The 23,434-nt window shown below is 46.0% G+C and overlaps 1 protein-coding gene across 2 annotated transcripts; it reads right to left on the minus strand.

Moving 5' to 3' along the window:
- Nucleotides 1-6,869: 6,869 nt before the first annotated feature.
- On the minus strand, nt 6,870-8,971 carry TMSB4X (thymosin beta 4 X-linked). 2 transcript variants are annotated; one of them, XM_081563600.1, is made up of 3 exons: nt 8,911-8,971; nt 7,747-7,860; nt 6,870-7,313 (listed from the first exon to the last, which is right to left on the minus strand). In XM_081563600.1, the coding sequence occupies exons 2-3, from the start codon at nt 7,844-7,846 to the stop codon at nt 7,279-7,281; spliced, it is 135 nt and encodes a 44-aa protein (XP_081419726.1). In that variant the 5' UTR covers nt 7,847-7,860; nt 8,911-8,971; the 3' UTR covers nt 6,870-7,278. The 2 variants fall into 2 exon arrangements, with proteins under 2 accessions (XP_081419726.1, XP_081419727.1); XM_081563601.1 differs by having other exon boundaries at nt 7,186-7,313; nt 7,747-8,045.
- Between the last annotated feature and the right edge of the window lie 14,463 nt (nt 8,972-23,434).

A 23,434-nucleotide genomic window follows, 5' to 3' on the forward strand; every position in this document is an offset into this window, starting at 1 on the left:
GAAAACTAAGATCATGGTATCTGGTCCCATCACTTCATGGGAAATAGACGGGGAAACAGTGGAAACAGTGGCTGACTTTATTTTTTTGGGCTCCAAAATCACTGCAGATGGTGACTGCAGCCATGAAATTAAAAGATGCTTACTCCTTGGAAGGAAGGTTATGATCAACCTAGATAGCATATTTAAAAGCAGAGACATTACTTTGCCAACAAAGGCCCATCTAGTCAAGGCTATGGTTTTTCCAGTGGTCATGTATGGATGTGAGAGTTGGACGGTGAAGAAAGCTGAGTGCCGAAGAATTGATGCTTTTGAATTGTGGTGTTGGAGAAGACTCTTGAGAGTCCCTTGGACTGCAAGGAGATCCAACCAGTCCATCCTAAAGGAGATCAGTCCTAGGTGTTCATTGGAAGGACTGATGTTGAAGCTGAAACTCCAATACTTTGGCCACCTCATGAGAAGAGTTGACTCATTGGAAAAGACCCTAATGCTGGGAAGGATTGGGGGCAGGAGGAGAATGGGACGACAGAGGATGAGATGGTTGGATGGCATCACCGACTCGATGGACATGGGTTTGGGTAAACTCCAGGAGTTGGTGATGGACAGGGAGGCCTGGCATGCTGCGATTCATGGGGTCACAAAGAGTCGGACATGACTGAGCGACTGAACTGAACTGAACAACATGAAATGAGTTTCCAGCATGGAGATGTGACTGCCTGTGTTGTTGAAACGTAGACTGAGAAACACCAATAGAAGTCTGATGTATTACCTTCTCATGCTTGGTTAATGTCAATTAATTAATTGTTAATGACAATTGGCTTTGTCAATGGCAAGCATGGGCACCCCGTTCGTTGCCCTATCCTCCATATAGCTTCATTTTAAACAGGAAGAATCTAGAAACTGTCTCACATGGGCTAAATGATTTTACTTCTGAAAGGCCCCAGTTGCCGAAGGGGAGTTTATAAAACTCCTTAGCGAAGCAGACAGGCCCTTAACCATCTGCTTGTCATGGATCTCTCAACCCAAAGTATTACGTGGCAAACATGGAGCTGTGAAATTGTTGGGTAAATGAACTGATCTATGGCTCACGCTTTATGTGGCTTTTCATGTACACAGGTCTGCCTCTCTCATCAGGCCCAGCTTGGATTCAGATTCCTGTCCCCAGCAGCTAGGAAAGAGCTGGGTACACAAGAAGTGCTCAATATCTGTTTGCAGAACAACTTTTTTTTTCTACCCTCCATGCAAGCCATGACTTCAAGTTGCAATAACTGGATGATGTGGATATGTGTATAATATTATGTATATATAGTGTATATATTTAACCTTGTGAAATATTTTTGTTCTTAGATTAGGAAAACTCTATGACAAAGTCTCTGCATACCCAAAGGTATCAGCCACTTAACAACATTCAGTGTGGTAATGAGGAAAAGCATAATTTCCTGTGGTTTGACAATATTGGGACAAGAATAGCTTCAACTGCTTTGAATAGATTATGAACATAACTTGTCCCTCTCTGTTGAGGTTCAAAGTTCTGAGGTCCTACCAAATGGAAGTGACCCAGCTGTCCGTCAGCCAGGTGCTAGGCTTAAAGATATCCTCATGTGGTTGCCATTTTGCTACACCATCTGAGGGATTTCAAAATTTGAATGACCATTGTTTTTGCCCCTGTCAGTCTTGGTCAAATTGGAGAAAGAAGGTTGACAGAGGAAGGGTAAGAATTTAGCAATAAGAAGTGTTTCTCTGGACATACGTAGAAAACAAACTTATGGTTTCCAAAGGAGAAAGCTGAGGGGAAGGGAAGGGATAAATTAGGAGCTTGGCATTAACAGATACACATAGTAGTATATATAAAATAGGTAACCAATAAGGACTTACTGTACAGCACAGGGAATTATACTCAATATTTTGTAATAACCTATGAGGGAAAAGAATCTGAAAAAAAAAAAGGATATATATGTGTCTGTGTGTTTGCTGTACATCTGAAAGTAACACAGCATCGTAAATCAACTATACTTCACTAAAATAAAGTTAAAAAAAAAAAGAGAGAGAGAAGTCTTCCTCTGGAAATTCAGCATCTAAACAATAAAATCGTAGAACTGATTTTAAAATAACGTCCAGGCAGTCCATTCCTAAATCTTGGGCATTTCTCATAAAAGACTGCCTAATCTTTCTATGCTGAAAAATATTTGATTGTGATGCAAAGAATCAGGTGGTTTCCATCAAATATCACTCACCCTTGAGCTTTCGGAGGGATTTCAACGGAGTCATTATACAGACATTTGGGGAAAAGTCCACATCAAAGCAGAGAATAGATCTTCACACTCACTTAAAAATACAAAGCCCTTGGGTTCGACACTCACCCTAAAAATGGAAAAGAATAACTTCTTAGCATTTTCTACTCAGGTTGAGATGAAAAGGATATCTTGAACTAAGGGAAGACACACAAGGGCAGAGGCTACATTTTATTTATGACAATCTCTGTGGCAAATAAAATACCTGGCATGTACTGGGCAAGCAATAAATATCGGTGGAGTGAATGAATGATCCAGCGCTCTGGCTTAATAATATGGAGTTGGTTACAAGCACTGATTGAAAACCAGCTCACAACAGACGGTGGCAAATTAGCATTCAAAGCTCTTTAAATATATTTGTAAAAGAAGTATTAAATTTCACGAATGGAGATTCCACATTACCTGTGAATTTACTTTCATTATATTTAGGTGTGTATTAGCAATAAGTATTGAGAAGAATGTCCCTATATAGTCTCCTTGATTAATAAGGAGACATTAATATACGTAGTGCCCTTGGTGGCTCAGACAGTAAAGAATCTCCCTGCAATGCAGGAGCCTGGGGTACAATCCCTGGGTCAGGAAGATCCCCTGGAGAAGGAAATGGCAACCCACTCCAGTATTCTTGCCTGGAGAATTCTATGGACAGAGGAGCCTGGCAGGCCCCAATCCATGGGTTTACAGAGTTGAACACAACTTAGCGACTAACAACTTTACACACACACACACACACACACACACACACACACACGGGGCTTCCCTGGCAGGCCCTAGTCCATGGGTTCACAGAGCTGGACACAACTGAGCGACTAACAACTTAACTTTATACACACACACACACATACACACACACACACACAGGGCTTCCCTTGTGGCCCAGAGGTAAAAAATCCTCCTATAAGACAGGAGACATGGAGACATGAGTCCGATCCCTGGGTCAGGAATATCCCCTGGGGGAAGGAAATGGCAACCCATTCTAGTATTCTTGCCTGGAAAATCCCATGGACAGAGAAGCCTGGCGAGCTGCAGTCCATGGGGCTGCAAAGAGTTGTACATGACTTAGCTACTAAACCACCACTACCATATACATATACATATACATATACATGTACATATACATATATATTGGAGTAGGAAATGGCAACCCACTCCAGTATTCTTGCCTGGAGAATCCCACGGCCAGAGGAGCCTGGTGGATTATGGCCCATGAGATCGCAAAGAGTTGGACATGACTGAGCGACTAAGCAATATATATATATACATATATATATATGTATATATATGTATGTTCAGTAGCTCAGTTGTGTTCGACTCTCTGCAATCCTGTGGATTATGGCCCTCCAGGCTCCCCTGTCCATGGAATTTTCCAGGCAAGACTATATATATATACATATTTTTAATTATATATATATATAATTGTATATAAAATTGTGTATATGTATTATATTAAAATATATATATTAAAATTGTGTTTTGAGTATGATATTCACATACTCAAAAGTATGTTCAAAAACATGTTAAATGAGATCCCCATCAGTTGATAGAGGAAAAGGGTTTGCTGAAGCCCTAGTATTTGTCCACCACTATACAAGGCATGCTATTGGATGTAGAAGAAAAAATACACAAATGTGAACACAGACTACACGGACCCTGCTCACAAAAGAGCTGGGCTGGTACCAGCATGAGTGTGTGACTAGAGGGATAAAAAAAAACATACACATATCCAAGATCAAAATAAGCCAGGTAAATAGAGGTCACAGACACATATTTTCTTCTTAGCTTACTTCATGGAACATCTGTGTCTTCAATTTGTAATTCAATCCCTTCTCCTTACATGTAAATAAAATATAGTTGAACTTCAAACTGGTGTGTTTCATTCTCTTAGATTGGTGTGTAAGCCACTCTTTAAAAAGTGAGAAATTGGGGTGAGGGATTGGGGAGGGTAATTTTCTCATTCTCTTGCCAGGCCAGTGAATGCTACCAGGGTAAATAAGTGTGAAGCGCTTTTCAAGCTATGAAGCAATGTTTTCAATTTACATGATTGAACTAAAAAGAACTCAAGATTTTTATTTTTTGGCCATAATGTTGTTTGCAAAATGCACTGTTTTTTCAAGTAAGCGCAAAATTGGCCCCATACGTTTTTAGAAAGGATAGAAAATTCTTTTATTTTGGTGTCTTAAGGAGTTAAGACGCTTCTTTAGGGAAATAAAGAAATCTTCCCCATACATTTCAAGGAGATGGTATCTAATTCACAAGGCCATAAGGCCGTGAGGAGGATGCGATGATTATCAGGCGTGGAAGAGGCCCTGGGGGCGAGGGGAGCTCCACGTTAGGTAAGTTTGCACACATCCCCCCAGCTCCCCCATATACACAATCCTCCAAGATCAGCCCCAAGACTATGCTGTTCTCCTGAAAGAATGAAGTAGCCTGAAAACTGTATCCATTGGAAGACTGAAAAGGGTGGCTGTGACGGTTGAGGAATTTGTAAGATTTAGAAATGAGTAAGACTCTGTCCCAAGCCTCTGTCTGTGAGCCTCTTTTACTTCCTCTGTTTTTGCTTTATTCTTCCCGCTCAATTCAAAGTTTGCAGAAGTCCCAGCCCAGACTGGACGGTGCAACCTTCAACTTTTACATAAGCTCCCTTGGCCTGTATTATTTCTGGGGGTTTAGCGGGGAGAGGGTCTAAGACCCTCACCGTCATTCTAACGGTGACCCTCAGGTCCCCTTTGTGAAAAACACGGTCCACTCCAAACACAATAGTGAGGGTATAAATCCCCAAACTGATTCATAAATACCCCAGCCCTCTGCAAAGATCCTCTCTTGGGAGGAGAATTCTCCGTTTCCCATCAAAAAACAAAACAAAAGCAGCCTCTCTCCCCCACCCCCACCTCCATGTACAGCAGCTAAGTGTACAATGTGATAGATACACGCAGAAGCTTTTGGGTTTCACCATCCCACACACCAAGCAGCCAAAATTCAATCCTTACCAGATTTCTCATTTTACTTTTTTTTTCTGGCTACGTTTGAGCTTTGCTGTCCTGGGAGAGAAAGGTCTTCTCTCCCATCACTTGATTTCATGACTCACCCATTTCCCCTTAATGCTCATTTTTATTTTAAAACTGAGGAATACCGGAGTTGTGTGCATTTCTTACCATCTGATTTCATCTTGGCATTGTTTGAAAAATGCGCTCAGTAAACACCTGGGCTTGGTTTTATCTTCGTGCCTTGGACATTTTCATTTTGCCCACACCCTTCCTTACAGGCAGGAAGAGAACACGCCGGGCTGGGGTGGGGGGCGGGGGACGGGGGGGCGGCGGACTCCATCTTGAGAAGGTTCCGGGACTTTTGTGCTCACTGCTCGGTTCTTGATCGATCCAGTAGCGTGAAGCCCTCCAGGTTTTGCAGCCGCCGGTTTTGCACCTATCCCTTCCCTTGTGAAGCAGATCAAGGCTTCTTGGTGACGATCTGGTTGTCTATAAACCACAGGTAAATGGTTTCCTGTGCCTTTCTCAAAATAAGTGTTGAGCAAAAGGAAACGAAATCAACTGATTTAATCATCAATAATGTGCCCTCCAGCCCCTCTCCTTAAAAATGGCTATTTTCCTAAGTCAGTATTTTTTGGTGGGGGGATCGTTTATGTCTTGGACATTTACACTGTGAATCTCAGCTTTGCTGAACTATTAAATCAACTGTCATTAAATGCTGTTTCCACTTAAAATTAGCAATTTTTAAAAAAAATATTTTCACCTCTCCTTATATAAAGGAGGAATCCATTAAAGACGTTGAAGACATCTCTTCTTTAAAACTCTGGTATCTCATTTCCTTTTCTGCACCTTAAATGCCCCTCGAACAAGGACTTGGGGGTTTTTACCCATCGGTTAAAATAGGTACTCAAGTAATTGAGAAGTTTATCAAGGACTTAAGAAAGGTAAAGCCCTGGAGTGAGCCCATTAAATCCTACTGGACTTACACAGCAAAATTTCATCCTTGCCCAGCTACTGTCTTTTAATTTTGAAGGTTTTCTTTCATTATCTAGATTGATAATTTTAAGTCATATTTATTAATCCTAAGTGCACTTATTTTACAAAAAACAATTTTAAATATTGAATTCGAATTGTAATCAGCCATTAGACAAAGAAGGAAGCACGTCTTCAATCCTTGATAAAGCAGCTGTTAAATGTCGTTTTTCCATATATGACTAAGACTGGTAACTGGCTGAAGATGCCAAGTTTGACACCTGAAGTAGTGTGCTGTGAATTATACCACCTTGAATTTCTTGATTAGATGAGAGGTTCAGTGTGGGCTTAACAAACCCTTTCAAAGTAAAGGACTACAAATATTTTTATCAGTTTTCACTCAACTCCAGATACCAGGAATTCAATCAGCGTAAGAAAACGAACCATTTCCCAATTACCCAGTGTAGCCGAGGTATTTCGCATACCTGGATGAAACCCATTTTGGTCTTTTACCCAAACTGCCAGATGTCTGTCATCTATCACTCCCCAGGTCACCCACTTTGGACTCTTTTACCAAGATTTCATCTGAGGAAGCCGCTCCTTTCAGAGACCAAAGCGTCACACCAGCCAGGTTTTAAAACTTTTTATTTGCATATTAAAAAAATTGTGCATTCCAATAATTAAAATCATTTGAACAACAACAAAAAAAAATGGCACTCTGATTAAACTGCATTTTACAGCCCGCAGAACACCTTGGACCAGCTTTTTACTCTAGATTTCACTGTCGTCCCACCCAGCTTCCTCCTTCACCAACATGCAAGTTCTTTTCCTTCCCTGCCAGCCACACAGGCAGATGGAGAGGCAGGCGCGGCCTACGTTGTCAGTAGTTCTCCATTCTTTGATGTGAAAAGGGGTAGCACAGTCATTTAAACTCAATCCAACCTCTTTGCATCTTACAAAGTTAAACAGCTAAAAGAAGTAAAATAAGAAGGCAATGCTTGTGGAATGTACAGTGCATACTGGCGGCGCACGCTTCATTACGACTCGCCTGCTTGCTTCTCCTGTTCAATCGCTGTGACCGGAAAGAAAAAAGAAAAAAAGATGGAGCGGGTGAAGATGCGAATTCAGTATAGCCTAACGTAGGATTACAATCCTTCCTTTTGAAAACATCTCTCCTTATCATACAAATTCTATCAAGTACCAATAGGCATTCCATTATGAAATGCTTATACAAAACAGAACATTTTTACAGATAAAAGGATACTTGCATTTACAAATTAATATGGAATATTAAACATTGCACTAAATTATTAAACCTCATTGTTTGTTGGCTGCAGCAGTTTTAAATTAACCTTTGCAAGCCACCAGAATCAGAAAGCTGTTGGCTCCTCCCGCACTCCCTGCCCCCACCCCAATTCTTCTCCCAGCCCCTCCCATCCTCTCCTACCCACCCGGCCACTCCCGCTCAGCCGTTTCGAAAGAAGGCGGGGGGGGGGGGGGCTTACTTTCTTTCGAAGGCAGTGGATTTTTCTCTTGCGTTTCCGTTTTCTTCAATTTCGACTTATCGAACTTCTCAATCTCAGCCATATCGGGTTTGTCAGACATGGTTGCAGAAGGCGCTGCAGGTACAAAGCCAAGAAGTTGAGGGTGAGCCACCTACCCCTCGTCTTTCTGGGCTCAGAAAACGCGTTCTGCCTTCCTGTTTTCTGCCTGAAGACACACTTTTAACTCCTTCCACTTTCATTCAGGGCTGAACATCTTCCTCTTTCTACAGGAAAACAAAAAAAGAGCGCTTCCCCGCTGCCTGTAGGATTTCAAAACGCGAGGGGCCAAACTGGGAAGACCGCCCACGTTAGGAGGCGGAATCTCTCGCAAGCGTGAAATGAACCACTGCCGATTAATTGCGGCGTTTCAACATAAAAGTGAAGCCATTTCAAGTTTAAGGGGAAGAAAATCGAGTAAGATTTCTGAAAATGAAGCCAAGCCTGCACAAAGTGTTTCTTTTTTTCTATACTTGGCCTCTTCGCCAAAGATGCGAGCCTTGCGGCTTTCTTTTCTTCTCACAAAAGGCGGCAGCTGCGGCCGGGCGCCACCGACCACCGCCCTACCCGCTTCCTCCCTCGCCAACAATGCAGCCAGCCGCACACAAACCTAGATCGATTAGGATTCTGCATTTAGGAGCAATTCGGCAGCTCTGCACACGTCCCCCTACAAGGACGTTTTCAAGATTTCATAATATAGCCCCGCAGCCCTAAACCTAACAGATACAGCCCACGAAGCCACCGGAGGCGAGAGAAAAATATGCGAGTCTGAAGCTCCGGGCTTGGGTGGGTGTGAGTTGGAACAAAGGATCTTTCTATTCCTGATTCATCACCGCCTAAGAGGCTATGCAGGATGCCGTTAAGGGTAGGAAAGAAAGAAAAAACTGTTCCCTTCGAAACGGCAATAGCAAAAACCCAGCTTTAAAAATAAATATATATTTTTAAAAATCACCGAATTCCCGACCCCGTTACCCATCTGGAAGGATCTGGCATTCCCCATACTCCCGAGAAGCAGCCTTTTCCCGGGACGACCCCTCGCGCTGGGTTTCGGGGTTGCGGGCAGTGAGGGGGCGAGCGCGGGGCGGGAAGGGGAGCGGAGAGCAGGAGGTAGGGGACCCCGGGGCTCACCGGAACGAGCTGCGAGCGAGTGAACGAAGTCTGGTCTGCGCTGTGGCCGCCGCTGAGTGCCGAGCGGGGCGCGGCGGGCGCAGCTATATGCGCGCTCCTATGCAAATGAGGTGACGTCACCCGCCCGCCCACTTAACTCCTTCGCGCCGGGTTTCGTCTCCGGAACGGCGTCAGGGGCCTGCCTGGCGTTTGGGGGGGCCCCGCGTCCAACCATGCACCAAGCCCCGACGAGGGCGGCAAAATAAAGCGCGTAAAGCGCCCTCTCCCCGCCGCACTTCCTTCGTAATGCACCCCCCTCCCCTTTATGTCGGTTCTAGCTGCGTGGATTTTTGCAGCGGCCGCGCAAACCGGCCCTTGGGGATCCGAGCGTGATAACTAAGGGCCTGGGTGGTACCTAGCGGGACAGGCATTCCTTTACTGTGAAACTGCCTTTGTCCGTGGCAGACATCCCCCAGCCGGGGTGCAGTGTCCCTCGCCCCGCGGCCTCGCCCATTTGCAGGGCTGTGATTCCTGTGACTCAGCTTTCAGACCAGTGGAAGCCCTACGCCCCACCCTGGCCCTCTTTGTCTCCTCGCTCGTATTCTCCTAGACTTGACTGGGAAATAAAGCACCCTTTTAAAATGATTTTTTAAAAAAAATTTTCTCACTAAAACACGCCTATTTTTTTTTTTCAATGCTGTAATTGTGGTGGGCACCCAAACCAAATAACCGGAATATTTGCTAGTTGGTGGTGAATTTATCGGGGGCTTATTGAGTACGTCGCCTCCCTCTTAGAAAAATTAAGTCTCAAGTTCAAGCTCTGCTATTGACTTGCTGCCGGACCAGGAGGAAGTTCCTTTACTTTCCTGTTCCTTATTTCCCTAAATTATAAAAGTGATTGCTAAGGAGACCCAGGTAAAAGGCCAAAGGCTGCGATCCTATTATGTCTAAAACCTTAAGATTAAATTGAAAATGCGAACTCTGTATTCTGAAGGGAGTCTTTTGAGCAGGATTCCATTTTGAAGTGCGTATCTGAGTTACATCCGGAAACATGGGAGCTCGAGGTAGAGTGGAGTAGTTTTCAAAATGGCACCTGACTCTGTGAACACGAGGGACCCCCGCCCCTTGCGGCTGAAACAAGTTACAAATACCATGGGGGTGGGGCTGCCCAAGGCCTGTGAAGGGGGGAAAAGACAGGTTGCAAGGTTTTCAGATAAAGCAGTTGGCAGCTCAATGCTCACCCCCTGCTTCTTCCTCAGAAAATGTTTCTAGAAACCTCTTGCTAATCTTGTTTATGGCAGAGGCTTTTGTCTCACTGCGGAGTAGAATCAATTGTCATATAGACCCTTAACAGCCACTGCAGGAGCACCTCCGACTTCCCCATTTCTTCGTCCACTAGACTTCCTTCTTCGTGGTGGGGGGCAGGTAACCGTCTGGTTCCCCAGTTCCTGCTCTGCTGGGCAGGCAGCCATTCTGCTCCCGAATGGGAGCCTTCTGGCAGGCACAGGATGTCACCTCTCTGGTTCCTCGTCCCTCTAACCTGCCCCTAGTTGACTGGTCGGTGAGTCCACTTCATCGTGGAAACTCAGGGTGGATTTGGGGCCCTTTTCAGCGGTAGCTGCTTCGTGCCAACACCATTTCTCTGGGGTTTGGGGAGTCCAGTTCCCCTCACCCAGCCGCTGTCAAAACCCACTTCTTTCCTCCTCAGTCTCCCGATCACAGGGGGACGCCACGAAGGCTCCCGCTTCTCCCTGAGGCCTTTTCCTCAGAGAGGGTTAGGCCTTGCAGAGGCAGTGCAGGAGTAGAAGTCTGCAGAAGTCCGGAGCATTTTTCCAGTTAGGTAATGGCAGTTTTCCTGCTGCCTGTCTGTTTAGATACCGATAGAAAGGAAGGGAAAGTGGGGGGGGGGGCGGCTCTCTAAAAGGAAGAGAGGCCAAGTGTTGGCCCTGACGTCCTGACTTGCCTGGGGTGCTAGAAAGAATGGAAGGGGCAGAAGGAGGCAGATGGAAGCAAATGCAAACTCAAGGAATATTCCTCAGAGTTGTGTGACCCCTGGCCTGTGAAGGAATTTTTCTGTGTTTTCTCATCTGCGAAATGGGCTTGTTCAGTACTTAACCTCTCAGGGTTGCTGGGAGGCCAAAATGCGTCAGACAGTGTGTGACACTGTTGTTATTGTTTTGCTTTGTATTATTATTTAGGATGGAAGGTTGAGAAAAAAATGTTTAGTGTTTAGAACTGATTGCACATTTTATATTAGTTCTTTGTCTTATAAAGGACCAGTTGACTGAGATTTTCATGAGATCTTTTGCTAATTTTTCAGCCAATCAAAAATAATTCCAGGCAGGCATTGTAATAGGGGCTTTACGTTTGTTTTCACCTTTCCTGCCCAGGGCCTTTCCATGAGCAGAGATTTACAGGTGGGGAAACTGAGGCTTAGAGATCCAAAGCTGTGAAAACTCAGCCAGTAGCCACTCTGTGGTACTTAGGCTGAGAAAATTCTTCAGCCCCAGGCCCCGAGTCTGCACCTGAGACCCAGCAGGAAGAGCGTGAGGCAAGCTGTGTTGTTTCCCACAATGCCTGGTTATGTAGTAGTTGCTCAGTTAACAGTGAAGGACGACCTGGGGCTAACTGGCTTCAGTGCAGAAGGCCCTTGCACCTGACTCTACCCCACTCTGCCCCTGTGACAGGCCACCATGCTTTCTTCACTTCAGTCCTTTCAGTATTGATGTTTTAGACATCAGGGGGTCATTCCTGCCTCCTAGAAGCTGCTGTCCATAACCGGGTTAGCTTGTGCTGAGCCACCACTGGAGGTGGGAGGTCTCGAGCCCAAGAAAAGACGAGTGGTTTGGAGGGACAAAAGAACAGCAAGCAGGGTGCGCTTGGTGCTCTCCAGCAAAAGCTGAGGAGACAGCCCACCCGGCCCCCGCCCTGCCTTCCTCATCTTGGGGGACACAGACCCTGTGCAGACCGTGCCGAGAGCCTGCCCTGCAAGGTGGCCAGCTCCAAGCCCGTGCCCAGTGGAACCAGGAAGCAGTGTCAGGGCACTCTGTATTTCATGTTGCTTTCTTGGGGCGGGCCAGACACAGATTGGGAGCTATTTCCAAAGCTGGAGAAACAGGCCTTGAAGTCTGTGAATTCAGGAAAATTCATCCTATTATTTTTAAGCAATTTTGCACACAGCACTGACCAGAGAAGAGGAAAAGGAATGGGGATGAAGCGAGGCTCCCAACTCTTTGCTTTCTGAGGCCCAGGTCCCTTGGTCTGTGCTTCAGGGCCTCCTGCCATCTGCCCCCACCTGCCTCGATCCACCTTCCCCTGTGGCCCCGCAAGCTGCATCTGTTCATCCAAATCCCCTTAAAGACACAGCCCAAGCCCCCACCCCTCCCCCCACCGTGATGACAGGGAGGTCATATTTAGTGGTCTCGCTATGTATGTTGGATCCTCGGTTAAAAGCCCTTTGTGTATAACATCTGATTTAATTCTCACCCTGTGCAGGGGCTACTAATATGCCCATTTTACTGCTGAAGAAGCTGAGGCTCAGGGAATCTAACTAACTTGCTGGAGATTATATCCCAAGGTCTGTCTACCATGTCTACATCCCCCACCACGGAGGCCTATCTCTACTGGAGTCCCCAGCATGGGCGGCTCCACGTTGCACTCAGTGCCAGGGAACCAAAGGCGCCCCCAGCGAGGGGCTGAAAAGGAGGGGACACTGCCAGGAGAGCAGAGGAGAGTCAGAGAACACTCTCTCGAGAAGGTCGGACTGGGGGCTGCTAACTTCCCTGTCCGCTTTGCTGATCTGATGGAATCTTAGAGCCGAGGGGAACTTTCCAGGGGATCTCATTCCGCCCGGTTCCCTTCTGTGGCTTGAATTCGCCTCTACAACATCCCCTCCAAGTGGTTACTTGGCCTCCTCACAGCAAGGACAACAATAAGAAGGCAGAGAACTTTCCAGTACATGCAGGGGACAAGGCTTTTTGCTCGGGATTGCATTGAATGGGAAAAACTGACAGGAAATAAAGTGGAGAGGCAGGCAGGGGCCAGAGGATATAATAACAAAAACAACCAGAAGCTGCACAACAAAACCAACGGCAGCAGTGGTCATGCCCATAGTGATAGCCAAGAGTCTTTTCAGGGCTTGCCATAAACAGGGGAGTTTTCCATGTATCTCCCCAAATCCTTGCACACATCTCTGACAGAGGCACCCTAAGGTTCCCCATTTTGCCGATGAGAGAGTCTTGGAGGGATCAGATAACTTACCCCAAACCACACAGTGAAAGCCTAAGGCGGCCTATGAACTCAGACTAGCTGGCTCAGAAACTGCCTCCTTGAAACACAACACTTTTCTAAAAACCCACCCTAAGGCCTTTCGTCGTTCTGTAGGCCACTTCAGGGTAGAGTTCTGTTCCATCGCAAGAAACCATCCAGGGTTCCCAGCCCTGAAATGTTTAAGCATACATATCATAGTCATAGATCATATCAATTAAAAATTTGCCTACTCCAATTTTCAAATGACTTTGTGACAGTAACCCAATCTGCTCTTTGCCTCCTCCAACACAGCCTGACACAGTCGCAGTAATGAGGATTCTTTCTCATGAACACTGGCAGTTTCACACAGCTTTTCACTACTTTAATATTTTTCCCTGCAGTCGTTCATATTATGGTGGTTACAAAAAAACTAGTAGTCAAATAACATATTGAAAGGGGAGGCATTACGTATAGCCCATGGCCGTCTGTGTTAAAAATGAAACTTTTTATTCCACTGTGAAGCCGAATTATTATTAGCAAGTACAAGTCTTCATGTATTTTAATGTGCTTCTTTGAAGGACGTCAAAGCTTTTTTATAGAATATCGTTCCCACATCAGCAGCAGAAGGTGGCTACTGGCTTTACAGTGAGAAAAATGAAGCTCAGGTGGGCAATGGACAGGTGGCCCAAATTTGGGGGGACACCTCACATGGGCCCTAATCAGGCTTCTTGATGACTGACCATCTCTCCTCCCCTAGGTTGGATTTTTGGGGCCTGTGATGTGTGCTGTCACCCAAGGCCCCGCACTCACAGAGGCACTGTGCTTCGCTTAACGCTCTGCCTCCGCCATCTTGAAAGTCTTAATAATTTTGAACCAAGGCCCCATGTTTTCATTCTGCACTGTGTCCCCAAGTTATGAAGCCAGTCCTGCCCCTCTTGTTCTCATTCCTTCTGTGCCCCCAATGCCTCTGGCGTTTCCTGGGGTCCACTGACTCATCTGTCTCCTCCGCTGCCCGGAATGCCCTCTCTCATCTTGACCACTCAGCTGCCCAAGTGTGGAAAGATTTGAGTTTATACATGAGACAGTTCAGCCTCTCCATCCTCTGCTAAGCTTCAAAGTCGCGCTTGGAGCTGCTGGCCTAGGGTAGTCACCGCCTTTTTTCAAGGAGCTATGCCTGGTGCATATGCCAGCTCTCTTCCCTTCTTTTCTGCCACATTATTTTTCCTGTTCGAGGGATGTCTGCAGTGATCGGCTTACTTGCGCATCAGAACTGACTGGCACATACCAAGACCAATGAAGGAACAAGCCTTTCCCAGCATATCCAACCCACTTCCCCAATTCTCCCTGGAGCCTTCCCAGGGAAAGAACCTCATAGGCATCATTGCCATCAAAGCAAGAAGAGGAGGAGGATGTCATCTTTTCACCCAAAGGCAACACATGGAGCAAATGAAAGCACCAGGAAAGAGAGAGCTGAGTTCCAGCTTTACGCCGTGCCATTTATAGACAGGAATGAACTGAGAGGGTCAAGATGATATGGACAACCGGGATTCCTAGACACCACAATACCAAATCTCATTTTAGCAAATAGATTTAACTAAATATTTAAAAGTTAATCATATTCTTCACAGAGGTAAATAGTTAATGTTGATACGACCCAGCAATTCTACTTCTAGGTATGTGCCCCAGAGAACTGAAAGCATGTACTCAAATACTTGTACGCTTATTCACAGCAGCACTATTCCAATTGCCAAAAAGTGGTAACAGTCCAAATGTCCCTCAGTGGATGAATGGATAAATGAAATGTGGTCTAGCCATATGATGGAATATTATTTAGCCATAAAAAGGAATGAAGCGCTGATGCATGCTGCCACATGGAAGGACCTTGAAAACCTTCTAAGAAGCCAGATATGGAAGGCCATGTATTGTATGATTGCATTCATGTGAACCATCCAGAAGAGACAACTCCATGGAAAGAGAAAGGAGATTAGAGGTTGCCAAGGAATTGGGGAGGGAGGAAAAGGGAGTGGCGACTTAACAGGTCCAAGGTTTCCTTTTAGGGTGATGAAAATGTTTGGGAACTAATTAGAGGCAGTGATTGCACCAGGCTGTGAATGTGCTAAATGCCACTGAATTGTTCACTTTTAAATGGTTAATGTTATGTGAATTGTAACTCAATTTTTAAAATGAAAAAAAAAGAAGAAAAGTGAATCTAGTCCCATTTCCTCACTTCCCAGGGTCTGGTTCTGAGGAAATGGGAGGGGAGTCAGGGTGGAGGAAGCTTCAGGGGTTCTTAACTCTTTTTGTGCCAGGGCGAACTGAGGAAACTTCTATACTCTCAGAATTATATAAATGCAGAAAACAAAAAACCTGGGACCACGAATGAAAGCAGTTCCATTTCCATACAGTTATCGCAAGAGTTGTAAGCATTGTGATCTAGTGATATACATGCTTCTTTCTGCATTAAATAACACAGTTTAGGAGGAGGTCACACACCCAGCATAATTCAAACTGGAGATGTGTGTGTAGATAATCTGCGAAATGTGGACACATATAAAAATACCTGTGATTTCTGTTGTTGCCACAATCACAGGAACTGCTGATAACAGGGGTTCCTTGCTGTTACAGACAGAATGTTTGAACGAAGGCTTGTGTCTAGAAGCCAGGAAGCAGGCTCTCACCAGACACTCAATTTGCCAGCACCTTGATTGTGGACTCCTCCCGCAGCCTCCCAAACTGTGAGAAAGAAATGTCTTTTCTTGGACTTCCCTGGTGGTCCGGTAACTAAGACTCCACGCTTCCTGTACAGGGGGCCTGAGTTCAATCCTTGGTCAGGGAACTAGATCCCACATACCACAACTAAGACCCGCTGCAGCCAAATAAATAAACATTAAAAAAAAAAAAAAGAGTCTGTTGTTGAAGCTAAGAGATGTGCCTCCACGTACCCTTGAAGGAAATGCTAACACTCGGTTAGAGGTTGATGCAAATAAAGATGTGATTTTTGTCTAAGTTCATGGATTCTCTCCAGAGATAAATTGAATGCCTGTGGACCCTGGTCTATCTAAAAGAAATGTCTCTTGAACTAGAGAAAGTCCCCAGCAGGGTTTCTGAGACAGAAAGGAAGAGATGGCTACCAATACGTCTGGGCTTCCCTGGTGGCTCAGTTAAGAATCCGCCTACAATGCAGGAGACCCGGCTTCTGTTCCTGAGTCCAGAAGATCCCCTGGAGAAGGGCATGGCTACCCACTCCAGTATTCTTGCAGGCTACAGTCCATGGGGTCACAAAAAGTCAGTCTGAAGAGACTTAGCACGCATGCACACACACATATCAGATAAACCACTGAAGAACTCTGCTGTGGAAATTGAATCTACTCCTTCCCCTTGCATGCTGTTTGCATGGCCTAAATTCCACAGTGGAGAACAGATTACCTAAAAAGGTTTAGGCACTGGCTCAGAGGAACCAGCATATTGGACAACAGTTGGGAAAAAAATTAAACTAACACGACCGGCTAACAGCTTATAGGTGTCACCTTACATTCTGGGCTGCGGTTAATTCTCATGTAATACAACTCACATTTATCTGATGTTTCTACACTTTATCAGTGCATTTTCTCATTCTGGCATCATTTTCTCCTTCAAGCACCCTTATGCAGATAAAGGAATGAGGCGCTGGAATCAGTCTTTCCCAGAGGATGAAACTCAGCACAGAGAGGTTTCGTGACCTGCCCAAGGGTATTCAGCTGGTTAGCTGAGCCAAGACCACAAACTAACTCCTGACTTGAAACTGTAGGCCCCAGGCCTCCAGGCATGGTTTTAGGTGTCTGGAGCTCAGATAATGCATACTTCAGGAGAAAGATTTGAGATCTAGGATGACAAGGAGCCAAATTCAGTCACTTGTGAAACACAGTCATCTATGGGCAGTATTATTAATATAACTAACTGTAGGATGGGGCTTCGCTGGTGGCTCAGCTGGTAAAGAATCCACCTGCAATGCGGGAGACCTGGGTTCGATCCCTGGGTTGGGAAGATCCCCTGGAGAAGGGAAAGGCTACCCACTCCAGTATTCTGGCCTGGAGAATTCCACGGATTGTATAGTCCATGGGGAATTCCTCATTCATGAAAGTGGCTCACCCAACATACTTATACACACGCTCTCCCCCGACTCTTATTTTACTACTTACGGTCCTTGGCACAAAGAGTAAGCATACATTCGGACTTCAGTCTATTTTTCTGTCTACATCCAGACAGGGACATAATTTTAGTTTGGGCCAGGAGGAGGTATTTTAATGTCTGAGTTTTCTATTTTGTACTCTATGGCTGTGTTTGCAAAAATGCCTTACTTTTTTAGCTAAAATACTTGATCTGGTTTTGCATACGAAAGAATGTAGCTGGCCTTGGTCCCTGGTTCCTGGGAGGGAGCCTTGAAACTTTTGGCATTTCCCAAGTGTTTGGGATGTCTTTATGATTCCTGATGGGCCCCTTGGACCAGTCCCACTTGTTTATGATAACAAGGTGACTTACAGAAAAGTCGCAAAAACACAATGAAGAAACAATGAAGAATTCCTGTTTACTCATCATCCAGATTCACCAATTGGTAATATTTTGCTTTATCATTCTCTGACTCTCTCACTCTTTATCTGTCATCTATCTCCTAAACCCTTTGCAAATATGACACTTTTTACCCCCAAATAATTGGTGTGCATTTACTAACAGCAAGGACCTTCTCCAGCATAGCCACTGGACAGTTATCAGTTCTAGGAAATTTCACATTGCTCCAACGCTATTGTCTTAGCTACAGACCTAATTCACATTTTGCCAATTAGCCTGAGACGATCCTTATAACATTTTTTTTTTTCTGATCCAGGTTTCAATCCAGGAGCATGTATCACATTTAGTTGTGATGTCCCATTAATGTATTTTAATTTAGAACTTCCTCAGTCTCTCTTGGTGTTCCATGACACAAATATTTTTGAAGACGACAAGCCAGTTGTTTTGTGGAATTTCCCTTGAATTAGGTTTGCCTGATGTTTCCTCATGATTAGATTGGGGCTTTGCCTTTTTGGCAGGAATACTACACAAGGGATGCTGTGACCTTCTCAGTGCCTCCCATCAGGAGGCACGTGGTACTGGTTTGTTCCATTGTTGGGGATGTTAATGCTGATCACTTGACTAAGGTGTTCTCTGCCAGATTCCTCCATGGAGAGGCCATTATGCTATGAGACGTGCTTTTGATTGTATCTCTGTTCCTTACGTGGTGTGGCTCTTTTAGCGGTCCTCGTAAAGAACTCTTAGCCCAGTAATACCACAGACTGGGTGGATTACAAACAACAGAAATTTACTTCCTACAGTTCTGCAGGGTGGATGTTGAGATCAGAGTGCCAGCATCGTTGGGTGAAGGCCCTCTTCAGGGCCACAGAGTTCTCATTATAGCCTCAAGTGGCAAAAGGGCTAGGGAGCTGTGTGTGTGGCGGGGGGAGGGTCCTCTGTTATAAGGGCACTAATAACATTCATGAAGGCCCCACCTCTTGATACCATCACATTGAGGGACAGGATTTCAACACAAGAATTTTGGAGAGGATACATTCAGACCATACCAATCACTCATGGTGGGATTAATTGTAACCTCCAAGCTGGTGAATTACTCTCCCCACCACGCACAAACCCAGCTGAGATTCTGTATGACATTGAAGGATCTGGAGAAACCATGTCAGCACCATCCCTGCTTACAGGTAACTTGGCTGTTACTTGAGCAGTACCACAGTATTCAGAGTGTATGCCATTTCCAAAGGAGAAAATTTAAAAAGATAAAACATGGCAAATATATTTTCATAAAGTAGACTCATAAGGGTCTTTTCTTATTAGGTGCTAGGGAATGGGGTAATGGGGGCTGCTTGTTAGGATATAATTTGATCTCAAAAGGCAGACCAGAAAGTTGAAGGATTCCCTTCTATCAGTGCCCTATGCAGTGTTTAGAGTCTCAGAGGGTCTTTGACTAGCCTGGCATTGAATAGGTGTTTGAGAATCATTTGTTAGTTGAGGGGAGTCTGCTGTCCACCTGCTCTGCTGGGGGACGTGGACTGAGCCTTTGCGGGGACTCGTGGCTGAGAGTAACAATACAAGGCTCATCCCCAGAGGACTGTCCCACACGTTCCAGCATTCCCCTAACGACCTGGCTGGGTAGGCAGAGCAAACACCCAAAACATCCATCTTACAGTGGAAGAAACTGAGGCTCAGAGATGTAACATGCCCAAGGATGCTTGGTGAGGGAAACCAACCATTTAATGCGACAGTTTCAGTTTTCTTTTTCTGCGTCTGATTTGCATTTTCCTTCCTCAAACAGGGGCAGCAAGTAAGGAGAAGGTGAGGCCTCAGATACTGCGAAAGTTGTTCTGACTAGGTCAGTTGACATCAGTTTTGTATTTTGGGGCGTGTTTGTTGTCTGTTTTGCTTTGATGGGAATACACTAACATTTGTAGTTGTAAATACTCTGTTGGATCCTCTTAATAACCCCAAGAACTTGGTCTTAGGATGCTCATTTCACAGATGGAAAAACCGAGGCTGCAGAGTTTGGCAAATGGCTCATCTGGTTCCAGAGTCTGGTCTTGAAGCCCCTTTCACTGAGCCAGAGTTGATGTGAGGAGACCCCCTGCTCCCTCCATAGGAAGCTTTCAGATGCAAACCAAATAAGGAACCCTCCTGTGTCCCTTTCAGACTGGCAAAGTGAGAAAGTGGGGTAAACCTCCTGACCTGAGGTTGGTCAGAATCCAAGGGAAGGAGAATGGGAAGCAGTTCTCCCAGGCCCTGGTGGGAAGTATAAATTCAACTTTTCAGCGGTACCAATGGCTTTCCCAGCATTTCCAATGTGATCTAGCGATTCCACTGTTAGAACTGTTTTCAATGGCTGTATTTGGACACATGCAAAGAGAAATATCTACATCCATATACATATATATTAATAACCTTTTCCCCATAGCACTGTTACTAAGAGGAAAACCTACAGTCAACCTAAGTGTATATTAATTAGGAGATCACTTAAATACAGGATAGAATACCCAAACAATGGAAAATGATGCGGCTGTTAGGAAAAGATTGGGGCAGATTTATTTACAATGCCCTGGAAAAATGTCCAAAATATACCTACATGGATAAAAGAGAACCTCAGAAATAGTGTACGATCTCCTCTGTGCAATAAAAAAGTGAGGTGTATTGAGACAATTGCCAAAAGGGAGTTTTAAGAACCGTGAATAGAGGTTACCTCTGGGGAAGGAAAATGGACAATCCTCTATTATTTACATTTTTCCCAGAAGCATGTACTATACCTTTCTATTTTAAAATATTGTAAATATCATTTTATGTTTTCCTTTCATCTTTTATAGATTTTAAAAATATTCTTTATGGTGATGGTGGGGGACGCTATGTATTAGTGTGGGGGGGCAGGGGGTATATGGGAAATCTCTATGCCTTTCACCCAGTTTTGCTGTGAACCTAAAACTGCTCTCAAAAATAAAGCCTACTGAAAAATATAAAGAGCTATATATATTATTTGTATCCTTTCCTGCCCCCTAAAACTTCATAAAACCAACACAAATGGGAGTTGAGTATGCATTTGAAAAAAATCAAATGTGACCTTGGACTTGAGGTTCCTTTAGTAAGAAAACACCTTTGAAAGGAAGTGAAACAGGCAGTCAGGACGGTGCAGGGGCACTTCCTGCTTAGCTGCATTTGAAGGAACTTGAGTTCTTAAAGGGGCAGGAGGACAGTTTTCTCCAGACCATGGCTCTTACAATCCAAAATCAAACTGGCTGTAGACAGGTCCCCAGCGGACCTCCATTCTAGAAGGCAACTCAAGTACAGTTGAGTTAGCCAGCCCTGCGCAGGTGGAGTTCAGAGCCATCCTTCTGGAGAGCAGTTCTGTATTGGAGGTTTCCTTGTAAGGTGTGAGCACCACATTTCAGTTCGGTGGGCTGAACTATATTTTCAGGACATTCTGTCCCTGGACTCATGGAATGGTGTATGTGCGTGTCTGTATCCACGAGTTGGGTTTCTCTACGTGGAGGCCCCGGTGGGCAGGCTGGCCCACGATAAAAACTTACATGGGTACAGAGGCTTCGTGTTTAGCTGCTGCTATTATTTTTACATCTGCTTACTCATTCCTGCCCTCCTGACGGCCCAGCAAGGGTGTGACAGGGCAGCCAGCATCCCACTTAGAAGGGAAGGAATGGGACAGATGCTCAGCGACTTGCCCAAGGTCTCTGGGTGTCTAGCGAGCCCACAAGCAGGTCCCAAGCCTAGCAGGTTGGTCTCCGGCCCAGTGCCCCTGCAGGGGTGGAGCCGTGGTTTCCTGGGGTTTCATCATCCGTCCGACATCCGTTTGTGTGCAAGTAACTTTCCACTGACTTCTCCTGTGCCTGCCTCGAGGGTTAAGTGCCAATGAAGCGTGGCCGTGGGAGTTCTAACCATGGCGGGGCCCATGTGGGTAGTGGGTGAGGGGAGACCCTGGGAAAACAGGTGAGGCCGGTGCGGTGGCATCGAACCTTCCCTCTCTGCCTCTCACCCATGCTCACGATCCCCAGTGACTCCCACTTGGCGACCTTGTGGGCTTCAGGGCCTGGGAGATGAAAAAGGGTGGCACAGAGGAGGAGCTAGGGGGTGGGAGACAGACGGAGCATCTTCACAGCTCGTTCCTTCTGACATCCGCCAACTGCGGCTTTCCCGGTAGGATGTTCACCTCCGTGGAAGCCCAGCAGAGAAGCTGCATGCACCCGCCCTACAATCATCGTGATCACTGCCGATACTGACATGATTCTGATGCCCTGGTGAAGACTGTGTCCTGTGCAGCCTTAAAGGAAACCCATCTTCTCCTTTTCCCCACTGTTTTCCACCACACCCCAGCACGGATGCTCCATTTAGCGGGTTAAAAAATCAGGGTGTTCCAAGACTGGACTTTCAGATAAATAACAGATAGCTTTTGAGTCTAAGTTATCTCATGCGGTCTTCGAGACATTTATATTTAAAGGTGATTCATCGTGTGTCTGAAAGTCCAGTTTAACGGGGCATCGGAGAGTTGATCTGGCAATCGTACCCTGAGAGGGGACACTTAGACCTGTCCACCGGTTGACCCCTACTTTAGCTGTCTGTCCACCCAGATCCACCCAAACCCAGGCAAGCAGACTGACAGACACACACACACAGACAGACACAAAGAACCCTTAGTAAGTCTCAGGCCTCTCAGTTCTCCCCTAGAGCCTCCTGCCAGCCTCACCGGGTCCTCTGAAAGAGGGGGGAGGGGAAGGAGAGGGAGGGAGGGGGAGGGGAGAGAGAACTTTGGCATCAGGGGCGGCAGCCCAGAGGAGGCTGCAGACAGCCCAGCAGATGGGAGCCACCAACAGCACAAACAGGCCCGCAAGGCTTGGAGCTGGTCCACCAATCACGCCCACGTTCAGACCCAGAGCTCCTGTGTGTCAAGACAAACGAGCCAAAAGACTTCCCTGCGCTGCCTAAGGCCCGGCGGGATCTGTGCATTGAGCCGAGGCTCCTCCTCCCGCAGAGGCTGGCCCCAGCCCCGGCTTCTGGAGGCCACACAAAGGCAGGATTGAGGACCGGCAGCCAGGGAGAGCTGGCTCCTGAGGACACAGAAAGTTTCTGTCCTCTCACCCCTCAGCGCCTTCCAGCTCTCATGGGGCAGAGAAGGGCTGGGAGAGGCCACCAAGCACCAGGCAGCGTGCTCACACGACAGCAGGGCACCTGCCTTTGCAGACTTCTCTTTCTAATCGGCTGGATGGACGGTGAATTTACATCAAATAAAACACATTCGTTTTAAGTTACCGTCCGTGGACGTGGACGACCGTGTGTGCCAGGGTCTCCATCATCCTGGTTGCTCAAGATACAAAATATTTCCGTGGCCCTAGAAAGTTCCTTGCCTCTCCGCCATTTGAGAGACTTGGCTTTAAATGGCTCCCTTCTGGGTGAAGCTTTCTTTGACTTCCTGAAGCAGAAGGCAGTTTCCCCACACCCCCTGCCTCGGGAAAATCTTCTATTGTGACGATTGCTCCGCTTGATGCCATCTGTCTGCTTGCTCCTTGTCGGGCCTGTTTCCTTGGGGCGGGCCTAGGTTTTATTTCTGTTTGTGTCTCTGGGACACAGACACCTATCAGCCCTCAGGGAATAAAGCTTGCTGAATGCTTCTGGGGCAGAGTCGAACCCTGCAAGTAGGAAGATGATGAATCCAGAGAGTTCCTCTTTCAAGGCAGGTAAAGATCGGGTCGCCTGGCTCAACGCAGATTTCTGATCTTTAATCAGT

This window comes from Giraffa tippelskirchi, chromosome X (genome assembly GCF_054371585.1).
Source record: "Giraffa tippelskirchi isolate mGirTip1 chromosome X, T2T-mGirTip1v1.2.pri, whole genome shotgun sequence".
Classification (NCBI taxonomy): domain Eukaryota; kingdom Metazoa; phylum Chordata; class Mammalia; order Artiodactyla; family Giraffidae; genus Giraffa; species Giraffa tippelskirchi.